Below are 23143 nucleotides of genomic sequence, written 5' to 3' on the forward strand. Positions count from 1 at the left end.
GGGAAATTTTACTCCTTAATTTTTAACTTTAATTTTAACTTTCACAGGCATTTGCTGTTGCTGGCTTGGGATCTGGGTTGACAGAGGCAGTTGTGGTTAACCCTTTTGAAGTAGTAAAGGTTACCTTACAGGCAAATCGGAATGCTTTCGCAGAGGTATGAGAATTGTTCCCTTCTTCTTTTTCTGGTTTGTTAGGCATAATGCACTTCAAAGTTCATATTTAGAGCAGAATGTCAATAATATATTGGGTTGATGCAAATGATTTTCCCACAAGCTTAAACAGAAATGGAAAAAGAGAGAAGAGACTCAGTAGGTGATGCCTTCAGATATGCAGAGATGCATACAGTATTGTCAGCGGCGTCAGCGTCTCCACTGTAAATATTCTGAGCCTGAAGCGTAAATATTCAGCCCTCCAGAGCAGCCAGCAGCCCAGCACTGTGAGGAACTGTAATCCAGAAACACGAACCTGAGCCGCTTGTCCACACTGCATTTGCCCCAGCAGGCTCCAGACTGCAAGGGAGCACCAAAGGTTAGCGTAAAACGCCACAGCCCCATGCCCTAGCCAGCATCCCGCGGGTGTATTTTATGTTAAAAATGTGGCTGGTGGATTTCAGAGTCTTGGATGAAATTAATTGTGTTCTAGGTCTTCACATTCATAAGCACAAACAGGGAAACAGTTATATAATAAAGCACACGGATAATTTAAATTCCCGTTTCGCTTCAGACTTTTATTATTCAAATGTTGTTTCGTTCAAAGAAGTCAGTGCGCAAAACTGACTTTGTCCACAGTTCTGAAAGGGGAAAAAGATTAAACTGGAAAACAGTGATTCAAAAATCAAGTGTTCCCAGGAATGCACCAGCTTCAATTAATTTTAATGTAGGAAATGTTCCAGGCTAAAGTGAAGGAAGGCAGTCACACAGTTCCTTCTTTCTTTTCTCAGTGAATAAGATTAACAATTGTCAAATCAGCTCTGAAAATCTTTTGAGAAATCAGCTGTACCATGATAGAAGTGCCAAATCACATAACTACGGCATGAAAAGGTTGGCTGAATCCCTGGCGAGGCAATATTTTTGCAGTAAGTTATGACTGAGTTAATACTTGCATGCTTTGTAGCACTCATCTACACAAACTGAACCCTTTCTGGGGATGCACAGTAAAGAGATTTATCACCTGGCCATTTACATAAGCTGTTTGGGCCAAGCTCCTCAGCTACACTCTGCCAAAATACTGCCACCGATTTCCAAATGTCGTAGACTAGATGGTACCGACTCCGTGGCTCATCCAGAGAAGCATTGTCTTTCTGAATGAATTTTAAAACATTTGGTAAATTTCTGTTTGATTCTCAATGCATATGAAAGAGATGTTTGGTTCTTCCAGGTCTAGACATTTTTCAACCACGGGCAGCAAAGCCACTGAAACAGAGAGCTGATACGGTACAGGAATAAAAAGGTTAGGATCCTGGAAGGAGAGAGACTGGAAGAGGGAGAAAGGAATGTGAGAGAAGATCTCCCTCTCAGGAAGGCAATATGAAAAAATTATGGACTACTACTGCTCCAGCAGTGGTAAACTAAGCAGATATTCTGGATCTTTCTGCCTCACAGTTGTGAAGATACAATTAACCTGTCTTAATAAAACCTCTGGGTTTGAGTGCAAATACACCAGTATTATATTTTGAGCAAACTAGTTCCTGTAAAGTTGCAAGAGACCAAAACATCCTTTCTCTTCATACATTTACATTTTTTTCTCCATTGCAAACTTTATAACAAAGTCTGGGGTGTTTTAGTTAGTAAATTTTATGCAATTGCTTACTTTAGTTACAGCATCCCATCCTCAGTGACCTTCAGAACACTCCGATAATCACAGTGTAGCTGTTCAAAAGCATTCTGAGTTGTTTGGTTTAGGTGAATATCCTTTGAATTTAATTTAAATGCAGATTTTTGCAAAATCCAAATAATAGTATATTATCATACAAATAAAACTGTAAAAGAATGCTATTGGGAGTCCAGTAGGGACCTAGTTTAGACCCAAAATATAAATGAAGGTGTCTATTTGCCCTAATGAAAAAATCCAAGGGACTGAAGTTCTTAAATCACAAAGATAGGTAAATCACAGATATTTTAATTTTTAATATATCTTTTTTTAAAAAAGTGTTTAAATTTCACATTTTTCTGCAAATCAGGAAAACTCCAGTGACTTCATCACCATGATCTCAAGTTCTCATTAATAAGATGTTAAAGAACATTCCACACTAAAGCACGTAATCTCAAGCCTATTGGGAGAAACATGTGCACGTTATATTGTACAGCGTAAGGCAATGGTACACTCATTTCACCACCACGCACTGTTTTTCTAAAAAGTTTTAAGTAAAGTATGTACCTCTCCCATTGTGTAGCTTTCATACTATATGATGAAACCTAATGCAGGTCACATACTTCTTTGACTATTGTATTGAAATAATAAATATATCTTGTTTAAAAGGAACAAGGAAGAGCATGAACACATACACCCACACCCAGACTCCTGCACACCCCCAAAGCAAATATTCACACACTACGGTGACAGCTGAATTATTCTGTGGTACCAGATCATCTTTCGAGGCCTGATAGGTTTAAAGAGGAAGGCCTCTATAAATCACATATCTGCACTTTTGTAATGTGGATCGCTACAGGTAAAAATAACGGTGACTTTTTGTTAAGGTAAACTGCTAGAAGGCCTGACACCTTGTTGTTTGGTGTTGTGGATTTTTTCCTTTTCCCTGTAGTCATGGATAACTCACTGGCTGTAGAAACTAGTGTGGTAATAAAAAACTTCTCACCTGACTGAAGAGTTGGGATTAATTAAACAAATACAAGTTTCCACTTTACGATGAGAAGAATCTGACTCCAGATCCCACTGACTTGGTCTCTATGAAGCATAAGTTAATAGTTGTGTGAAGTGAATTAAAATCCGGATGTTTATAGAATAAACTCCTCTGTCTGAATTAGTCATCCTGAGGGCCTTCCGCCATCAATGGAAACACAACCTTCTATGGTTTGATCAGCTGATATTTTAGAAGCCTATTTTGGATGAAGTGAAGTTCTGTCTAGGAAAGCCCCCTTATTGCTAAAGGACTGAAAAAGGGAGTCTTTTTCATTAGCTCAGATGTAGATGTAGATATTGCAGGTATCTAGATTTGGACTGGTGAATCCTATCTCAAGTGTTGAGCAAGTGATAGGCTTCCCCTCTGTGTCATTAATAAATCCGTATTCAAGACGAGACCAAGGGATACCTTACTATTGAAAGTTGCTGTATTCAGCGTAAGTCACTTTATTCAGGACCACCAGTTATTTTTTAAAGATCTAATCCTCATTCTTTGTGCATGAGAAAGGATATTATTGCTAGTACCTGGACCATATTCCATGTTGGGTATCTACATTTTAGAATAGATTCTGATTTGAATCCCTGGGTGTAGGCAGAAAAGTAAACTATAGTAAAATGTATGCAGAGCATTAACAGGATAATGTTAGTTTCCAAATATGAAAAAACAGAATGAAACTTAGTATTAAAGACTAAACTTGTCAGTCACCTAAATAAGCAGTCATATGCTGTGTCAGATATAATAGGCATCATTTGGCTGATGCTGTTGATCTACCACAGTGATATTTTGAAATGGAAAGCTATTAAACAAATAAGTGTATTGAAATTAGCAGTGTTCACAGCGTTGTAGTCAAAATTCTTCTGTATTTTCATGTTTGAGCCTCCTAGTGGAAGTCATGTTTTGCCTTTCTAATTAAATATTTGGTTACCCAGAGCTGGCTTTATGCTTTGGAGAAAGGCAAACTCAAGTCAACAACTTTTTTAAAAGGAACTGTTCTAGAATTCTGCTAAAAATAAATCTTAAATGTTCAGAAGGGGAACACCTGATTCTGAGCATCACAGTATATTGGAAAGTAGATCAAATGTGTCGATAGTCAGGCAGATCCTGCCTGAGGAACTAGTCATTGTATAAGTGGATTCTGAGGGACTTTCTTCTTTACTGCCTTTTGTTAAATGGGAGTTGGCTGACTAAAATTATTTCTATGCCTTTTGGGCATTATTTTCAAAACAGGATTTCTAAAGTCAATCTCCTAAGTCTGTACTTTGGAATTTAAATGGGTGTTCTGATTTTCAAAGTCTAACTACACTTTTTAAGTCAAACAATTCATTAAGAAGGAAAAACAGGATTTCCAGTTGGATGCTTAAGAAAAAAAAAGAAAAAAAAACTCCTTTTTAAGATTTTCAACACGACAAGAAAATTTAACATGTGATCTGGTTTTAAAAAGTGCTGGGTACCAAATAACTCCTTCAAAAGTCAGTGTCTTAAAGCAGTGGTTTGCCTTCTTAACAGCATGAAGAGCCTCAGAGGATCCAGAAGGGTTCCCAGACAATATATATGCCTTTTGTCACCTTTCAGCACTATTCCTAGCATTGAATCTGGAAACTGCCAAACTGAGCTTCAACACGAATACTTACAGCCTCCCTTGCTGCTCTAATTTGTGTCTCCCAAGGACTTGCTTCCCTAGCCATAATGGCTCAAAAATTTCCTCTTCCAATTCTGTCCCTTTTATTAATCCCTCACCTCATGTATGTCCCTGTGCCATTGGTTTTACTGGAAAAGCTGGTTTTATCTTTTTATTGTCCGGAATAATTGTTATATATTCTAGTTGTGTAAGGGTTTCATCTGTTGTAATCTTCACAACATCAAGGATAAAAAACTATTGCCGAATTCACAAGTTCAAAGCCACATGTTGCTCTATGAAATCTGTTTTTTTTATTTATTATTTTTATACCTTTTCCTTTGCTTTAGGGATCCTTAGTCTTTTACAGTACTCAAGTCACGATTTCATCTTTTTTTCTGCAATCAGAAAAATGAGGAATCTTTTTTTTAACAAAAGTTGTGATTTTTACATTACCACAGAAAAGGGAAAATAACAAATATGGTGAGACTTCAGATAAAATAACAAGAACTGGCAACGCTGTGTTTGTCAGCAGGGTTGAAATGATGCTATGGTTATTGTTTTCTTTTTGTAAAGATGATCTCTTCCTTCTTTGCTTCACTTGTGTAGCAACCATCTAGCTTTGTTCAAGCTCGTCAGATCATTAAAACGGATGGCCTGGGCTTCCAAGGACTCAACAAAGGTCTTACTGCAACACTGGGCCGTCATGGAGTTTTTAACATGGTTTACTTTGGATTCTACTTCAATGTGAAAAACATTCTTCCAGTCAATAAAGTAAGTTCTACACACAATGCAATAGACAAACAGATAAGAGGTTTGGCAATTTAACTAACCCTGTATTTTTTCTGTGGAAAGCTGTGGTATTTAGTAATAAATATTGACCAACGTAGCTCTCTGTTTTGCAGAAATCTATAGCATTTTAATGGAAGTGAACCAAGGATTTGTACTTCTCACTTTTTAAGAAAAGCTGAGCATAAATAAAGTAGTCGTGTTTCAATTCTCATTTTTATGAATTTCCCTTTATACCATGGTAGCAATGTAAAGAGGCAGAAATTGGGATACAGGTATGTTATGCTTATGTTAGGTATGTATGCGCTTTTTCGTGGTAAACTGGCTTAGAAGAGAAAAATCAGTTTCTAGCACTTCTTCCAGTATTCACAAAGCTAGTGGCAAAGCTTGAGGAGATGGCAGAGCTGGAGTACGTAGGGTGTTCTGGCCACGCACTGGGCCTATTTACTCAAAAGAGAGTTCAACCTAGTGTTGAAGGACGACAGGGCAGATTTATCCATATGGGAGGGAGCCAGCCCAAAACAGGACTTACAGGGGCTTATGTAGTTTGTAATTAAAAAAAAAAAAAAAAAAGAATCTTTATAGCTGTAATTTCACTTGAAGCAATAACAAAGGAAACATTTCCCTTTACAACAAAGGATAAACGTGGTAATACCGGCAACTTTCTAAATGACTGTGTGAGCAACAGCTAATGGTTTATTAATGACTCCAGTACGTTACTTACTGAAGTGTGTTTTCACTAATGTGATTTTTAGATGATGACAGTTAAACAGTCACAGGTGTAATATGTAGTGATACTCACACAAGAAGCTGCAATTTACATCAAAAGGGATCAGTTTCTGTTCCCAGATGAAGTAACACCTCTTTTTTTTCTGTGCTTCTGAGTAGCCTGGTATTTTTGTTGGCAACATTGCGTACATGGAGAAAAGCTCCACTTCTTATTTGCAGATCATTACAGTAAATTGAATTGTTCAAGAGCAGCTAACGCACAAGTTTCTACAAGTTTCTTTCGGTTCATTTAAGCACACTTTACAATGTACTTTAATCACACATCCTAAAAACTCAAGGCACATACAGCATATCAAGAATAGCTTGATACTGAGATAGGAGTAAACAGGTTTGTGTTTCTCAAAAGATGAAAAAATTATAATTACGATGCAGAACACTCAGAATCATATGGAGGTAAGGACAAAGAAGCTTGTGTGCAACTTCTATGGAAATCCCAAAGTGTTCTTGTATAGCAATTGAAAAATAGTAATATTATTTGGCATAAGCATGTTTTCCTAACATTTCAGGTTTAAAAAAAATGGGACGAAATATTGCATGATTAGAAAGATTCAGAGCTTTATTATCTGAGAGAAATTAGCGCTTTACACAGATTTTGTTAACAGAGAGTTGTTAACAACTACAACATAGATTTAAACGCATCTTGACAATCAAAGAGAAACTACTTCGATGGTGTCAGACAGTGGTCCAGCGGTCCTGTACATTCTATCAAAAGCAAAAGGCAATTTAATCAATGTAGGATTCAATTGCATTAACTGCAAAAAAGTGGAGAGGTTTGCTTTGCGCTTGACCAGTGCAAAGTGGCTTGCCCGGTGGCTTGCACAGTGGCTACATCTGTGCTAGTAAATCGAGCAGCATCACTGAAACTCAGTCATCTGTGCCGTTAAATGTTCCCTGGCACAGCTCTGGCCCAGGCCAGCCAACACTGTTCCTGGGTATGGCTTAGGAGCTAGCACAGACGAGGAACCATTCCTAATAGGCAGGTTTCATGCAGCCAGTCTGTTTTGGATGGTAATAGCATTTAATAGTGCTAATAAAGTTAATAGGACTCTCTGGGCCAGTTGGCATCAGTGCCATAGACAGTTCTGCACATAGAGATATAGCCAGTAATTCTGATCAAACTCTTAGTAAAATCAATGCAAATCTTAATCTGAATTTAACAGGGTACAGATCAGGCCTCATCTGGCTTGTGTTACCTAACAGTATGTCTCGGGCGTTTACATGCATTGAACTTCACTTTAGTGACTGGAAAATAAAAGTATTCAACAATATTTTGCAATCTGTAACTTAAAACTCTTCTGTCAGTAGGCAGGTACTAGAAGCTGAGTTATCAAACCTGTACAAGGAATTTGATAGAAGCTGTTTTGCAGTCAGTCTGAAAAATATTAGACAGTTGTAACTTTTCAAGATTTCTCACATACTTGCTTTCATTACAAAACCTAATTTGTTCACTTTATATATTTTGCCAGAAAAGAAAATCTTAAAGGCAGTCCTGTGATATTGACAAACATATAAAAATTGTGAAATAAGAATACTACACTTTTGAAATAATTTTGGCTCTTGACTATGTATCCACTCTTCACCATCTGTAACGTAAGTGGAAAAATGTATGGAAATGTCCGTTTGAGCCTTTTAGCTGTCAACAGTGCTAAACTGTGCATTAAATTTGCATCCCAATTAAGGATGTTTGCAGCTTATTTTGCCAAAAACAATAAACTTTTTATGTCGAGTGGTCAAGTGATATAAATGACATGTGTGGGTTGTAAATGTTCGTAATGAATAATTTTTCATTTAGCAGTCTATTCTGCTGAACAGACCATTTACAGCCAACCTCATGGTCTGTTTACTGAAAATGGAATAAGCCAGACTTGTTTCAATTGCCAGTAATGTATCAACCATAGAGCATTAACAGCTAGGCATCTGCACTAGCAATCAAATTAGTCTGCAAATTTATATCGTCTCAGTTTTATAGCACCCTCTTTTACAGCATATTTCATAGGCAGCTCACGCTTTTTGATTTTTTATCATAGTTAGGTTTGATGGTGAACGCTAGTTTCATTAAAACCTTTGCTCACTACCACCTCCAAGTGGCTGTCGTATTTTTTTTAACAAAGTGAAATATCCTCGCTGTCTTGTTCAAAGCGCCCTTTGAAACGTGGCCAACTGCAAAGCTCCTTTCAAGCCGGGCACTGCCTGCCCCGGCTGCCACAGATGTGCCTCCTGGTAAAAGGGCGGCTGCGTCAGAGAGCGGGAGCTGAGCAGTGTGTTGTTTCGCCAGGGAAAGGGCTCTAAACTTCCACAGGCAAAGAAGAAGAGATGGGAAACCAAAACGGTCTGTTCAGCTTGGCAAATCAATAAGATAGTAGGCAATAATTTTATTTTTAGTCGTTTTCAGATCTACGCCAACATAGAAGTTGTATGTAGGAACAGACACTGAAAAGGGCACGTGGTACAACACAGTTTGAAAAATAGTAAACTAAGATGATTTAGAAGACTGGATCGGAGTGAAATAGAATAACCTCAGAGCTAGCATCCAAGCTGAGATTTCAGGATGACCTGTGAAGTGGAAAGAAAAAAATGGCAGTGCCGTATCAAGTACGATGTTACAAGCCACCCATTGATCAGTCTCCAATCATCTGAGGTGTCCTGTTGGCTGTGGAAACTAGTACGTGGTGTTTAAAGATTTTAGCCTAGTCCGTCATCACCAAAAGATGTTGTGCCAAAGGAGGAGAGTCTGTTGCTACCTCAGCTGCTTTTGTACTGTCGTATTCCTGTAGGCAAGAGAGAGACGAATTTTCGGGACAGGCATCTTCTTGTCAAAATAAAAATGTGAAGAAGAAAAAACAAATTTCTTCCATTTTCCCACAGAAATTAGGATAATGCTGAAACTGATAATCAGGTTCAACCTTAGCTGGCAGAGAGGTAGTCTTAAAATATCTCAATTCTTGCAAGACAAAAGAATAATCATTTAAAAGGAGAAGAGATCCTACAAGTGCATTTTATGAGTGCCCCAGGTGAGGGAAATTTTCAGAGGGAACTTATGCCGTATTAAACACTGAATTCCATGCGAAAAAGCCCATGTAAGCCTTAGTCTGAGCTTGTTCTTTGGTGCAGCTCTTTGTTTTAGGACTAATGAAGTCCTATAGGTCCAAAAGGTTATAGAAAAGGAGTAAATAATAGATAATAATGCTACTTATAAAGTAATAATTAATAATTTTATCAGGAAATTGCATTGTAAGAAACACCAATCACCGAGAGGATTGCAAACTGTTTGAAAAAAAAATATATATCCCCTGTACAGCAGACAGCCATGTCACTCTGGAGACTAGCCAGGACATTTACCCTAATGGCTGTCATTCATCTTCTTAAGCTGTCATATATCTGACAGGTGGATTTTAAAAACTGAAATGAATGTCTGCTCTCAAGAAGGAATCTGAGATAATACCAGTGTGAAAAAGCACATTCAATTCAAACAAAGTGCAGCTGTGACTATGCATTTTGGAATGCCTTTCCTGATCACCAATATGTTTATTGTAGTTATAATTTCAGCATTTCTTATGTGTCTTGACAGAGATCAGACCATCATTGTACTAATCAGACAGCAAGCTATAGTTTACAATAAGGAGCTTACGTAAATGCATGAGGTGGACCGAAGTTCAGGGTCAATAAAACTATGAAGCAGCTCCTTAAACTGTGGTCAAATCTTGATTAAGTTACAAACAAAAATAATGAATATTCTTTAAAAGAATCAAAGCATGATGTTATCACAACAGTGATGAGACTCAGTTTCATCTTTTCATTTTCCCCCTTTCTGGAGCCTTGCAGTGAGTCTCATTTTCTCCTCTTTACTGCTGATTTCTGCCGGGAGTTTCCATGCCTCCAACCCATCTGATCACGTCTGTACCAGCCTCTCTCTCTCGAAGAGTAGAACTTGACAGATTTTCTTCCCACCTCGCTTCTGGGACTCAGCAGGAAGACCCAGACCCTGTCTCTCCACTGCGTTCTGGCGCAGCATCTGTGTTTAAAGCAACTTGCTTGAGTTTTTCATCTGTTCCTTGTTGCTTTCCTGAGAGCTATCTCCCGTCTTGCCTCTCTCTGAATATACCCTTTCTCCTGTGTCTCGGAAGCTTTCTTTCCACAGATCACGTGTTCCTTTCTTCCACTGTCTGTTGCTGTAGGAATCTCCTTTTAGTGATTAAAAGCAATTAGCAGGCAGGCTAAAGCAGTTTCTTACCAGCGTAGGTCAAGTTTTGTGGCACTTCTTAGTTCACCACAGAAGTTCCTATGCTATTACACTTCACTTTAGCCAAAAAGGCTAAGAAGCAACCCTACCCACCTTGTTCCTTGATACCAACGTCAAGCGTTATTCTATTATTATTATTTATTCTTCATGCAAGTTGACGGGAATTGATGTTCTTCTTATCCAGTAAGCATTATTCTTTCATAGTAGACTTATCTACAAGGTGCTCAGAAGTACTAAAAAATATTTATAAAAATATTCTTTCTCATACAATATATCCCTTCATCAACTGGAAAACAAACAAACAAACAAACACCAGTGATTTCAAGGCAAACATCCTAATATCGAAGCAAACATCTAAAAATAGCTTCAGTTAGACAAATTAATACTTATTGATCTTTTTATTTTATTGGCTTTGTATAAGTTTCTTTGCGATTCATTCTGCCACTTTTACTCTGACTGCACAGGGCCTCACAAGGGAAAAACAAATAGTGTTCCTGAGTCAGGTTTCTAAACACTCTTATGCATGTTGATAGACCGACCGTCCACATTATCTATTTCTGGTTACTTCAAGCAACCAACCGTAGGGACTTTGAGGTGTTTCTTTCAAGGTACCTACTTCTCTCCACTGCATAGGCGAGTGTGGTGTCCTACCTTTGAACTCCTGGATTGCACCTAAGGTGGGTGTCTAAATCAGTACAAATACGTCTACTATGGTGAGTCATTATCTACTATAAAATGATTTTTTGAGGGAGGTGATTCTGCCCCTCTACTCCACTCTGGTGATACCCCACCTTGAGTACTGTGTCCAGCTTTGGAGTTCTCAGCACAAGAACGACATGGACCTGTTGGAGCAAGTCCAGAGGAGGGCCACAAAGATGATCAGAGCGCTGAAGCACCTCTTCTATGAGGACAGGCTGAGAGAGTTGGGGCTGTTCAGCCTGGAAAAGAGAAGGCTCTGGGGAGACCTTACAGTGGCCTTCCAGTACCTAAAGGGGGCCTACAGGAAAGATGGAGAAGGACTTTTTATTAGGGACTGTAGCGACAGGATGAGGAATAATGGTTTTAAACTGAAAGAGGGTAGATTTAGATTAGATATTAGGAAGAAATTCTTTACTCTGAGGGTGATGAGACACTGGAATGGATTGCCCAGAGAAGTTGTGGATGACTCCTCCCTGAAGGTGTTCAAGCCAGGCTGAATGTGACTTTGAGCAACCTGGTCTAGTGGGAGGTATCCCTGCCCATGGCAGGGCAGTTGGAATTGGGTGTTCTTCAAGGTCCCTTCCAACTCTAACCGTTCTATGATTCTGTGACTCTGGAAAAATTAAATTATCTGAGTTCCAAGCATACGTACATTTACCAAAGAGTTATTTCATTCCTGGATTAATGTTTATGCTGCTTATTGAATTAAGTGACCTTCCTTCAGTATAGATGAAGATAGTCTGGAAGCTTTAGACTGAGATCAAAGATTTAAACAGAGGTTTTGACAAAGTGCCCAGCAAATAAACAAGTGAATGAAGTGGTAGGGAAAGGAAAGCCCGGGGCTTTGGCGACTGAAACTGATAAATTAAAACTGTCTCCAGTGGGTGACACTCTTGTACATGGGTGTGTATGTGGTAGATTTAGGGCTAGAATTTTCTGTTGCTATAAATTTTGGAATATAAAAGAAGGAATTAAGCAGCATATGATTCTGGAGGAACTTATGGAGTCTCCACTTTTTAAAAAATGTTATGATAGGAGTAGTGAAGTATAAAAAGCAGAGAGATAACATCTCAAAATTTTTTCTTACAAAGAAAGCAGGGAAATCCAGCAGGATGTGCATAGATGTGGCATTTATTAGTGATGCCTTCTTCTCTCTTTATTTTTGATGGCGCTGGTGCTTACAGGGCAGGGACTCGGGTGTACAGGAAATGTGAAGAGCATGGTTAAAAGGTGAGATGATCACAGATTACATTATCCAGACACACCAAAGTTATTGCATTGTGAATAAGCAAACTGGCATTTCGTTTCCTTGTGGTATACTGTACTGTGATGTGGCACCATCTAAAATCAAGTTTCTGTTCTGTATGTTCTACTCACACTGCAGAAAAATCATCTTTGTCTAAGAACAGAAATCATACATGGTTTTCCTCCAACTCTACCGTTTATGAAAGCAAAAGGAGCTTGTGAGAATCTCTTTTTCTAGTGTACCAAACATGAAACATATAGTAGTCAGTCAGTGAACTCATGGTGCAGAAGTTAGTGACAATAACTTGATGATAACTGCCTCTGGTAGCCACTTGCAGCGTTAACACTAGACAGATATGTTATCCTCATGTCTCCTTTCACAGAGCCCTACACTGTTAGGGTTATTTTGGCATTGTCCAAAGTTCAGATTTTGGTATAAAAAGAAAAACACCGCTTCCTGATAACACCTACATGATAGACAGCCAATGTTCCTTTGTCCATGTAAGCATTGTAGACAGAGGTAATAAAGCATGTTTTGAAATCTCTGTTTTTCACTTGGGAGCAGTGGTACAGTAAAAAGCCACTACTCTGTGCCTTTAGAAAAAAACAACCTTTTAATTATTGCTAAATTTCTTTTGAATCTGTTATACAAATTAAACGATCCAGATATTACAGTGACGATTACCACAAAAACCTTTCCCATGAGACTTGTAATAAAAAAATCAAGTTATATAGCCGAGCTAGCGTATACCATAGCACATTTGGTTAGAATCCAGTTTTGTGAATGAGCAAAATGCTGCCTTTCAACATCTTCTGTGTCACAAATACTGGAGGAGAAATAAAGCAGTCTGTGGTCGTTTCCCTTTAGTGGTGCTGGTGCAGTGTCTGGTTCCAATAGACACTCACTTGATCGGACACCCACTGTATCCCACACTCTGTGGCACTCTCAAACACAAAGCAGGCAACGACGGCATTTTGATTCACCAAAATAGGAAAATGATCAATCCTTCAAATATAAGGGATTTGTCAGGAGAAACAAGGCTTTAAATTCGGTGCTTAACAAGTAAATACTTTCGCCTGACACATATTGCCTACCCCAGAGAGTGGCCCTCTATGCTCGGCACTACAGAAGAAAGTGTCCTTGCACCAGATTGCTTGAAAAAATATATTTCAGACCATTCTGGAATATGAAAAGCCAGCAGACCAGTGGTAGTGTCCTCACTGCAGCCTGGTTTGAGGTGGTTAATACAATCTGGAATAGTACTCAGCTCTCAGGTGTGGGTGTAATCACACGTCTGCTGCCTGGAGTTAGGTAGGCACCATGCTGGAAGGGGACAGCCCTGCTGCCCCTCGAACTTCAAAAAGGGTCCTTTTTTCTTCTCTAGATACCAGAAATACCGGCTTTATTTCATTTGCATTCAAACCACTGTCAGGAGGTACAGAATAAACAGAAATTTGCTGCTAAGCTTTTTGCTAATAAAGTCTTGCAATTTTTTATGCAGCACAAGCCATTCTGATTTTTAAAAGGTATTATCAGTATGTTTCATGTTTTGTGAAATCAAGGTGTTAAGTTTTTCTGCAAGTAATAAAAAGCCCTGTCGATTTTGACGTTTCTCTCTAAACACCTGTATGGACTTTGTCCAATGCATATTATGGAAGTTTTAATTTATGTTCCTTGTTGCTAATCTGGAAAGGAAAACTTCTTCATTGTTTCCTTTTTCAGTCACAAGTGTACTGGTTTAGGAAACAAAGAACTCTTTCATTTTAATATTGTGCTGATGTTATAACGTGGCAAGATCATTTGTTATTTTACTGATGATCTTCTATAATTAAAGTACCTTCATGAAAAAAAATGGAACTGCATATATAGAGCCTGATACAGCAAAAAAGTGTCCTTGCTGTTGAAGACGAATAGCAAAAAAATCTGTGCACAGTAAATGCACTGGAACACACTTCCCTGTGACTTCCACTACTTAGAGAAATAGGATTAAACTTGCTTCCAGAGACTTCGACTCCCAGATAAGACCGAATTCTTTAATGTCATAGAAAATGCCGAGGTAGGACATCTTTCTAAAAGATCAAATGAACAGTGAGCGAGCAAAGACGGTTTAGATGCACTTCTAACCTGCTTCTAACTTTTCCCGTGAATATAGAGTAGGGCTCAGAAACAATCTGTTGTAAATTCTTCAGCCAATTAGCTGAGTGAGTTACCACCGTTTATAATGCGCAGAACGTGGAGGCTCTTTTGCAGTTGCGCCGAGTTGGATTGTTAATAACAGGAAGCTAGCACTTCTCAGTACAGTGGATCAGCTACACGTGAAAATAAATGTAAAAAACCTGGAGGGGAATGGCAGCAGACTGAGATTAGCCTTTATTTAATTTAGCATTTGGGGGTCCAACACACAAATGAGCGTTTTAGTAGGCTTCATGGTGGAAGTTGCTGTCATTTGTAAAATATTCTGGCCAATTAGCTAATAGTGTGCTTGGATTTCTCCTGTTTTGATACAGTAATACTAAGTACATTGTGAAGCCCAATTATACAAATCATCCCCATATGCCATACCAGTCTTTCTTTATGAACTGTGTTTATAAATCCTGTGTGAGGAAATGTGTACTTCAGCAATTTAGACCATGTGTAAAAACATAGCCAATAGGATTGTCAAGAAAACAAGTTCCAGCATAGGAAATCCTAATGTGTTCCGCTAAAATAACACGAGTGTGTTGTGTTGTGTGAGTTTTCTGATTAAATACATATTACTTTATAGTGCTTAACCTGCACAGGTCCTTCCGTTTCCCTTTTTTCTTCTTTCTTTCTCTCTTTTTTTTGTAGGATCCAAATTTGGAGTTTTTGAGGAAATTTGGAATTGGGCTAGTCTCAGGAACAATAGCCTCAATTATTAACATTCCTTTTGATGTTGCAAAAAGTAGGATTCAAGGACCACAGCCAGTTCCTGGAGAGATCAAGTACAGAACCTGTTTTAAAACTATGGCAACAGTCTATAAAGAGGAAGGGTAAAACATTCTTATTTTAATAAATGTCCAGACCCCTGTTTTAGTTCATATGGGTCCATAAAACCATGTTGTTATATTTCAGCTTTGACGAGGACCATTAAACCACCCTGAATTCACGTATCAAAAGAGCACAATGTAACAATTTGAAAATGTATTTTTGGAATTACAAGGAGATATCCTCCTACTCCATGTGAACTCTTACAAAAGACTTACAAGATGATTATTGGCTTGTCTAAGTTTATGTTCCACAAGTAAATGCTTGGTATATCTCCTACGTAATTTTTTTGAACTCTTCATTTTGTAAAAGGGAAATATCATCAGAAAACAGAATATTTCCCAATTTAATCTAATTGTAATTATACAGAGCTCTGTACCTTTAAAATGACTGCCGAAATAATTAAACTGGGGACGGATTCTTGTGGCAATAACGCTTTTCCAACTTTTTAAAATATTTCTCAAGCGGGGACTGAGTTGTAGCTTTGATATTCAATTATAGCAGTCATTTTGTCCATGTATGCAGCTGTTGTTAACAGACTTGTCTTGAAAGTAAAACCATCTCACTGATTAAAGTCATATTTCTGATTGGCTAGGCTCACAACATAGCTTTTGTGACTGAACATTGATTAACTTTTTCTCTTCATCTGATCTGCCTCTGTAAAATGTTAAAATCCAGATACTGCCTGCTATTGAACGTGTGTAATTTCAAATAATTGCTTCTAAGTGCTCTGCCAGCATTTTAACAAACACATGCTAAAATTCCATTCTTCTTTTAGAGTAAGAATATTGTTTGAAATGTTTTGTTTGTTTTTCTTCTGCTACAGATTTCTGGCTCTGTACAAAGGCTTGGTTCCCAAGATCATGAGGCTCGGTCCAGGTAATTTTTCCTCTGTCATTTCTATATTGCTTTTGTTCTTGCTTTCTCTTCCCGTTTTCAGTTTCTTGACAAAATGTAGTTTGCATCGGTCGAGTAACTGAAACGGTGTACCAGAAATCATCAAAATCTCTTTCACTTTTGAATGATATCTTTTGGCAATAGCATAGTCTAATAGTATCATAGATGGATTTGGCTAAATATGTGTCTGAAAACATCATATACACATCAGATGATTGACAATCCAAGTAACTGCTGGCTTGTGCAATTGCTTTATTTGTGAACAAGCCAAAGTGCATCCATGCAAATGCCAGAACTGTAAAACCTTTGGAAGTGTTTCTTAAAGCTTCCTGTTCTTTCGAATGTGATTTTTTGTTTTCACTACGACTATTCTGTACCTATGTAAAGTCACCTTAAAATGCAGGTTCAAGTCTCTCCAGTATAAATGCTCTCAACTAGTCAAGGCATAGCCCAGGCATATCAAATTCCAGTTACTTTCTTCTCCTGTGCTCTGTGGGGGCTGTAAAGAACAGACATGAAAAGGCCGATAGCATGAGCTGGGAAGAGACTTGCGTGGCCCCAGAAGGCTCAGAGGACAAGGATAACTTAAAAATGGGTTTTAAGCTTAAAAATGGGTTTTAAGCTTAAAAACCCCTTCTCAACTAGTTGTTACTCAAATGAGGCAGCACAGTGGTTGAGAACTAGATCTTCTGCAACTTTTAGACTGTTTTTCCCTGACTGGTTTTGATTAATCATGAAAGCAAAGCACTGGGTCCTTAGACTTCGCCAGCCCACAGAGGCAGCCTGTGTCAAAAAAAGCAGAAGCCCCAATTTGAACAGTATCCCATGCCCGTGAAATTGTATTTCCAATTGTGGAAGGTGATTTAATAGGCAAGAACACACATGGTTAAAAGCAAGCAGGTACAGAGTCTGTTCTGCAGTATAAAGGAGGCATTAGGTTTGTCTGTAAATGTTTGCATGCCCAATCCGTCCGGCTGAGTGCTCAACCATGCCTGGTTATTGTGCAGGGTAAAGGAAGAAGGTGGGGAGGGGAAACAAGGCAGCTAGGGAGGACTCCGGAGCTAACAGCCTTTTCCCTCATACTCCAAAGATACTAAATTACATCCAGGACAAAGAGAAGGCAGGGTTTCGCTTCCCCAGTATGCGTTAGCACAGCAGATTTTGGAAGAAAGTTTTCCATCTTACAAATGACTATGCGTTCTGGCCCAGATCCAGCAAGTCAGTTAAGTGTGCGCTTCGTTTTAAACGCTGCTGCGGTCCCATTGACTGATACAAAGATTTGGCTTTCTGATGAAACAATAATGCAATCTTTATTGTGACTGGAAAGGTAATTCCTTCTTTCAACATGTAAATGCTTTCAGGAAAAGAGATACACAAAGGGGTCACACGGTATGAGAACTGGAATCAGCCTTGATTTGAGTTCAAATCACATCTTGGACATTGTGTCTTTGATTTGTTTGTTGGTCAAAGCCCTTTGCAAACTTGTGTTCTGTCTAGCTGGCTGGGAGTTGCTGTTCATAGAGGATTTTGAGTTTGATGATGGTTCGTTAGGATAAATAACATGGGAAAACTCATGTGGTCGTTCTGTGTGCCTGGTAGTCTGAGCCCATCCCATCTACCCAGAAAGGTCAGCCCGTTCAGCAGAAGACTTGTTTGTAGAGGTGCCACTCTAACCTGCTAACTGAGCCAACAGGTGAAGGCAAAGGAAAGAAAATATTTGTGCCCCAGTGCTGGCACCCACAAGTAGCACACTGTAACAGACTTTTACTCCTACAGCCTGGAATCTGATTCTCCTTCCCCTTCTTCTCCAACTCGGAGCTTCTCTGTATGCTTGGTTATATACATATATGTACACCTTCTGAAATGTTCCCTTCTTTAGCTCATACAGCAATTACAGGCCAGTTACAGAAGGGCTTTAGTCTGGCTTCACTAACAGTAAAGATACTTCATGGCATTCAAGCTAGGATTTTATACTGTTGTCAGTTCTAGCAGATGATGCCATTTCATCAGATCAAAACTTCGCCTGTGGATTCACAGCCAGGTACAGGCACAGGAAGATTATACTCACTTCAATACTGTGATCTTCTCCTTTAGACATGGTAAACAAACAGCTGAAAACCTTTGTTGAATCTTACCTGGGAGCACTTTCATCACCCTGGTGATGAATTTTTCTCATTCCGCCACTCAAGTTGCTCTTTCCTTGGCCAAATCTAACTCTAAACAAACACACAAATACAGGCGTATTCAGATTGCAAGCTTCGCTTGTAAAAGAACAAAGAAAAATATTAACCTTGAAAAAAAGTTAGGAAAAATCACACTGAGGGTGATTTTGATTTAATATTCAAGCTTTTCACATCAACTTTATGGTCTAATATTAAGTAAAGTTGGTATGGTTTAAGAAATGGTGAATTTTTAATGAATTAGGAAATTAGTGGAATTATCCATTTTGCAAATAAGGCTTTGCCATGTCCTGGTTTAGATTACACACTACAAATGCTCTACAAAATCTTAAAAATATCGAATTTTGTATGTAGTAAAATAATATCTTTTCTTCCAGGTGGTGCAGTGATGCTTTTGGTTTACGAATATGTTTATGCATGGCTTCAAGACACAGTCGATCACAAGTAGTGCTTCTGAAAAATTTTCTTTTTAAAATTATATGCATTCTAAAATACACTTCAATAAAGTAAAAGTGATTCTCATCCTTTATGGTGCTGAATGCCCTCAGATTACACTGACGTTAATATAGTTCAAAACAAATTTGGTCTTCAGATCCAAGAAAACATTTAAGGACATGCTTTTCTGTACGTGCATAAGTAAATAGCACAGTTGATATTTGCAATTGTTTTACTGGATCAAGAGAAAACATAAAGGAGACATACAAACAAGTTAGTTTTTCAAGGACAAACTGAAAAATCTGGACACTGAATTATACTATGTGGTCAACAGACTTTTTAAAAGGTTTCAGCTGAAATGGCAAGGTAATAACTTTCAGGGGATTTTGAAGAAAAGAATGAAATAATCCTGTGAGGCCAGATACTAAGCTAGTGTGAAGTGACAGCTCCATTGTCTCCAGGTTAAGCACATGACCCAAACTCTGCAAACTCTTGCGTCAGTCTTGGGTCCAGTTTCAATTCAGTCCAGTACAATTTCAACATTGATAAGAAGAGTTGTTGGGAGTCAGGATAGAAAAAGGACAGCATGACTAGCCACAACCTTGAAAACACACATACTGTTAATGTCCTACTTGTTCTTAGCCACAAATCTCACTCAGGTCACAGAAGATACTGAAGATAATTAGTCTGAATTAAGTTAAATAAAAGTGCAAAACAACTGTAGGAATCATGGAAGAAATGAGTAAATAGATTAACAGAAAAAAAATACTTTTAGGCATATGATATTTTACTGTGAATGTTTTATCCACCTTCATATATTATTGTTTAAAGAGCTGTCCTGTGATAAAAATGCTCAGGGCTCCTTGACTCTCCCTTTAGCCTTTCATTACCACCAGGGGATGGAGAAACAATATTCTAGACTGATAGTACATATGCAGTCGTAATTAGGTAGCCATACACCTCAAAGAAATGCACCTTGCTATAGATGCTGCTCTAAAGCTAAAGTTGCTCCTTTTCCCAGTCACTGTAAATATAAATAATATTGCAGTGATGTACTCCTGTCTTTACTATTTATTCTAACCAGCTCTGTGAAATACAATAATTTCTGTGCTATTCTGTGCTGTGCTAATTGAAGACGTTGTTTTAGTTCATGCAGTTGTGCTGCTCTACAGTTTCTTTTCAAGAACTCTTTAAATAACTTAAAATTACACATTATTCTGTTATAAAGATGTTCCCCCTGTCTAAACGTGGTGTATCGTCAATGAATGCATACCTTGCAATTGATGAAAGTTTCTGTATCGCCTCATACTGCATTCACACTCTTAACTTTAAATGTTCTTCCTCTTAAGGAGGTACAAACCTTTTTCCCAGCAATCCTAAAGAAACAGCTTTCCAGATTGTTACTTGAAAATGACAGTTCACATGTGAAGTCTCGTCTCGCAACTGTTTTTAATGCATTAGAAAAGCAACAAAAAGCTAAAAATAGAAACGCATTCTCAGCACTTTCAAGGATGCTTGTATTGACATGCTCAATAAACCTCTCTTTTGCCTAAATTTGACGACAGCGACTTCTCATACCTATGCTACTTCATAGTTAAAATCAGTAAAATTAGCTCTCTTACAGTTTATAATTTTAGGGCAAACGTTCCTTGTTGTTGCTTTTCATTATCGGTACTTAGCCAAAGAGAAGACACTACTAAGATAATTTTGAAAATTAAAAGCAAAACGCTTTATAATTAGTCATTTATTAATTTAGAGCATTCAAAATATAAAAATAAAAGGCTTTAAACATACTGTATATACATATATAGCCTTTGGTTTTACATCCTTTCCAACATGAGTTTTTTTTCAGTTAATAGCTCAGCCTGATCTTTGGTAAAAAGAGAACCATTAGAAAGTAGAAAACACAGCATTGTTTTAGGAAAAAAAAAAACCGTGAGCGTGCCAGCCCAATCCCCCATCACTCCTGGTGTATCATGGGTTCTCAATCAGTTTTACACCAGAGGACTTCTCTACCGGGACCAAGAAAACACAGTGGGGCTGTCATAGAAGGGAGTACTAGGCTTCCCTGATTCCTTTGAAAACATTTGACACTCTGGGAATGGAGTGTAAGCTTTTTGGATTAAAAACTTAAATTCTGCGCTCACATGTACTGCATATTTCCCAAATTAATCCATTCATCTCAGTCAGTTCACTCCAGGTTTATACCCCTGTACCTGACAGCGGCAGTTGACCCTTGTTTATTATTTTAATTTAAAAAAAAAAAATCCCTTTTCCCCCTTTGTTTATGGTAAAGTGGCTTAAAGTTGTGTGGCTAATTAGCTACCATGTTGTGTTTTTCAGTTTACCCGTGAGTATAAGCAGGGAAAAAAGTCCTTGAGCAAAGGAGTATTCTGCATCGTGGAATTTAAAAAAAAAAAAAAAAATTTTGGGGGGGTGAAAACTCACACCAAAAAAAATCCATCACAGGCAGTTCACCAAGAGCCAAGGCCAGGTACCTTTGCTGACTTGGAGCAACACTTTCTGCACGCAGCCCCACTGGCTTCCCACTTGGGGGTAAGGTATTATATACAACAGGCAGATGCGCAAGGAGCTGTACCTAAACAAACAGAAACAAAAACGGTCCATGATGGTGTTTTCCCACGTGAGGAATAATCAACATCGTGTCCTGTCCTTGCTTTATAAATTATCCCGATTCAGCTGAGGACAAGATAATGCAAACAACTGATACAACCTAAGGCTCTGTCTCTCCAAGTATCTCCCAAAACACACTAAAACCTCATGGGAATGTCAGAAAAGACGACTTTTATTCCAGAAATGACCTCTTGTTGCTCGGGAGAAATTGGAAAACTTTTAAGATAAGCACACTGTTACAGGCTCATGAATTCTTCGAGCTCAAAAAGTTGTGCTATGGAAGGCTGCTCTTCTTTTTTTTTTTTCAATTTTTTTTTTCCTTTCATGTACCTTGTTTGTGCTGTATGGGTAACAATAAGTCAACTTACTCAATAATTCTATAATCCAGTAAAACAACAAGGTTGAAAGCTAAAATCCTGTTGCCAACTTAATCATTTGTTGACTCATGATCTTTTTCTTATCTTTTTTTTTATCTCCATTTTATTTTTAGTGAAGACCTTGTCTGGAATTAAACCTGTTTCTTTTTCATGGTATTAAGGCTCATCTTATTTCAGCTACGACTGCATGAAGGCAGAATAACATCCGTCATGTCACTAACAGTGTGGCAGGGTGGAAATGCACTTGTGTGCACGTTACCTTTAGTGGTTCCAAAGAAACATTCTTTAAAAAGTGTTCTACTGAATAACAAGGGTTTCAGCATCTCGCTAAAGCTAAACAGCTGTTGAATGCCTTTGAGGCTGAAGAATACGGGATCAGACCTGAGATCAGATTTTTCTTTCCTTGGGGCCATAATACAATACCTGTGTTCTTTATAGATATAAATACAGTTGCAGTAACTATTTTTTAATGCAAAAAAAGCAAAGGTGGCAGCAGCCAGTTGAGTCCATCTATATTGCAGTGGATGGACTGTACGTAACATACGTACTGGTTACTTAGATTGTTATGAAAATTTACCCACAGCTGTCTTGACGATGAAAGCTGGAAATCCATAAAGAGGGGACTGTATTTTAAGAGGGGATTGTATTTTACCTTCCCACTTAATGAATGCTTAATATGGTATGCAGATAGAGCAATATCTGAAGAATGAAGTTTTCTCCTCCGCTTTAACTATCTCTAGTGTAATTTAAGTTATTGCACAACTTTTATAAAACATACACAATATATTAATGTTCTATGAAAGATATGAAATGTCACACCAGGCTTTTTTTTGGTTTTTTTCCATTCTGAACATACCTACAGCATTTGGAAAGCATTCTGGAATAATAGTCAGAACTTTATTATTGCCCAAGGAAAACAGGTAAATTTTCAAAGATCAGAACGTTATCTCTCTTGGGGTTAAAGTAAAATAACTGGCACAGAGTACTTGCCACCGGATACAGAAACGTAGAAAGGGAATTTGTTAATATTAAATAATATCTGTGTTTGTAGCACCACCACCAGTATACCTATAAGGGAAGAAAGATGCTTCAGAACAATAATGTAAACTTTACCAAGAGCCATATTTTACATTCATTAAAGCAGAAATTAAAGACAACTTCCTCTTAAAAAAATTACAACATAATCTCAGGGCCGAAAATGCTGGACACAAGTGAGCTGACAATGACGGTACAATTCTGTTTCTCCGTGGGTTTGTTGACTGACATGGCTTTGTAAGCGTCTCTGCACAGGTTGCACACTGACGGCATTTTCCTCTACAGTTTTCAGTTCTGTTCAGATATTTTACACCCATTTCTGTTTGTACACTTCACACAC

At 38.1% G+C, this 23143-nt stretch overlaps 1 protein-coding gene across 2 annotated transcripts in view; it reads left to right on the plus strand.

Annotated features, from left to right (window-relative positions):
- Positions 1–20386, plus strand: part of SLC25A21 (solute carrier family 25 member 21) — a 259335-nt gene extending 238949 nt beyond the window's left edge. The window contains exons 6-10 of one of the 2 annotated variants that reach the window (XM_063332193.1): positions 48–155; positions 5086–5250; positions 15069–15250; positions 16072–16124; positions 18700–20386. In XM_063332193.1, the coding sequence (XP_063188263.1) occupies positions 48–155; positions 5086–5250; positions 15069–15250; positions 16072–16124; positions 18700–18770 (579 nt within the window). In that variant the 3' untranslated portion in view covers positions 18771–20386. The remainder of the gene's footprint in view (positions 1–47; positions 156–5085; positions 5251–15068; positions 15251–16071; positions 16125–18699) is intronic. The other variant, XM_063332194.1, reaches the window with a different exon arrangement.
- Positions 20387–23143: the final 2757 nt, after the last annotated feature.

This window comes from Chroicocephalus ridibundus, chromosome 4 (assembly GCF_963924245.1).
Source record: "Chroicocephalus ridibundus chromosome 4, bChrRid1.1, whole genome shotgun sequence".
Classification (NCBI taxonomy): domain Eukaryota; kingdom Metazoa; phylum Chordata; class Aves; order Charadriiformes; family Laridae; genus Chroicocephalus; species Chroicocephalus ridibundus.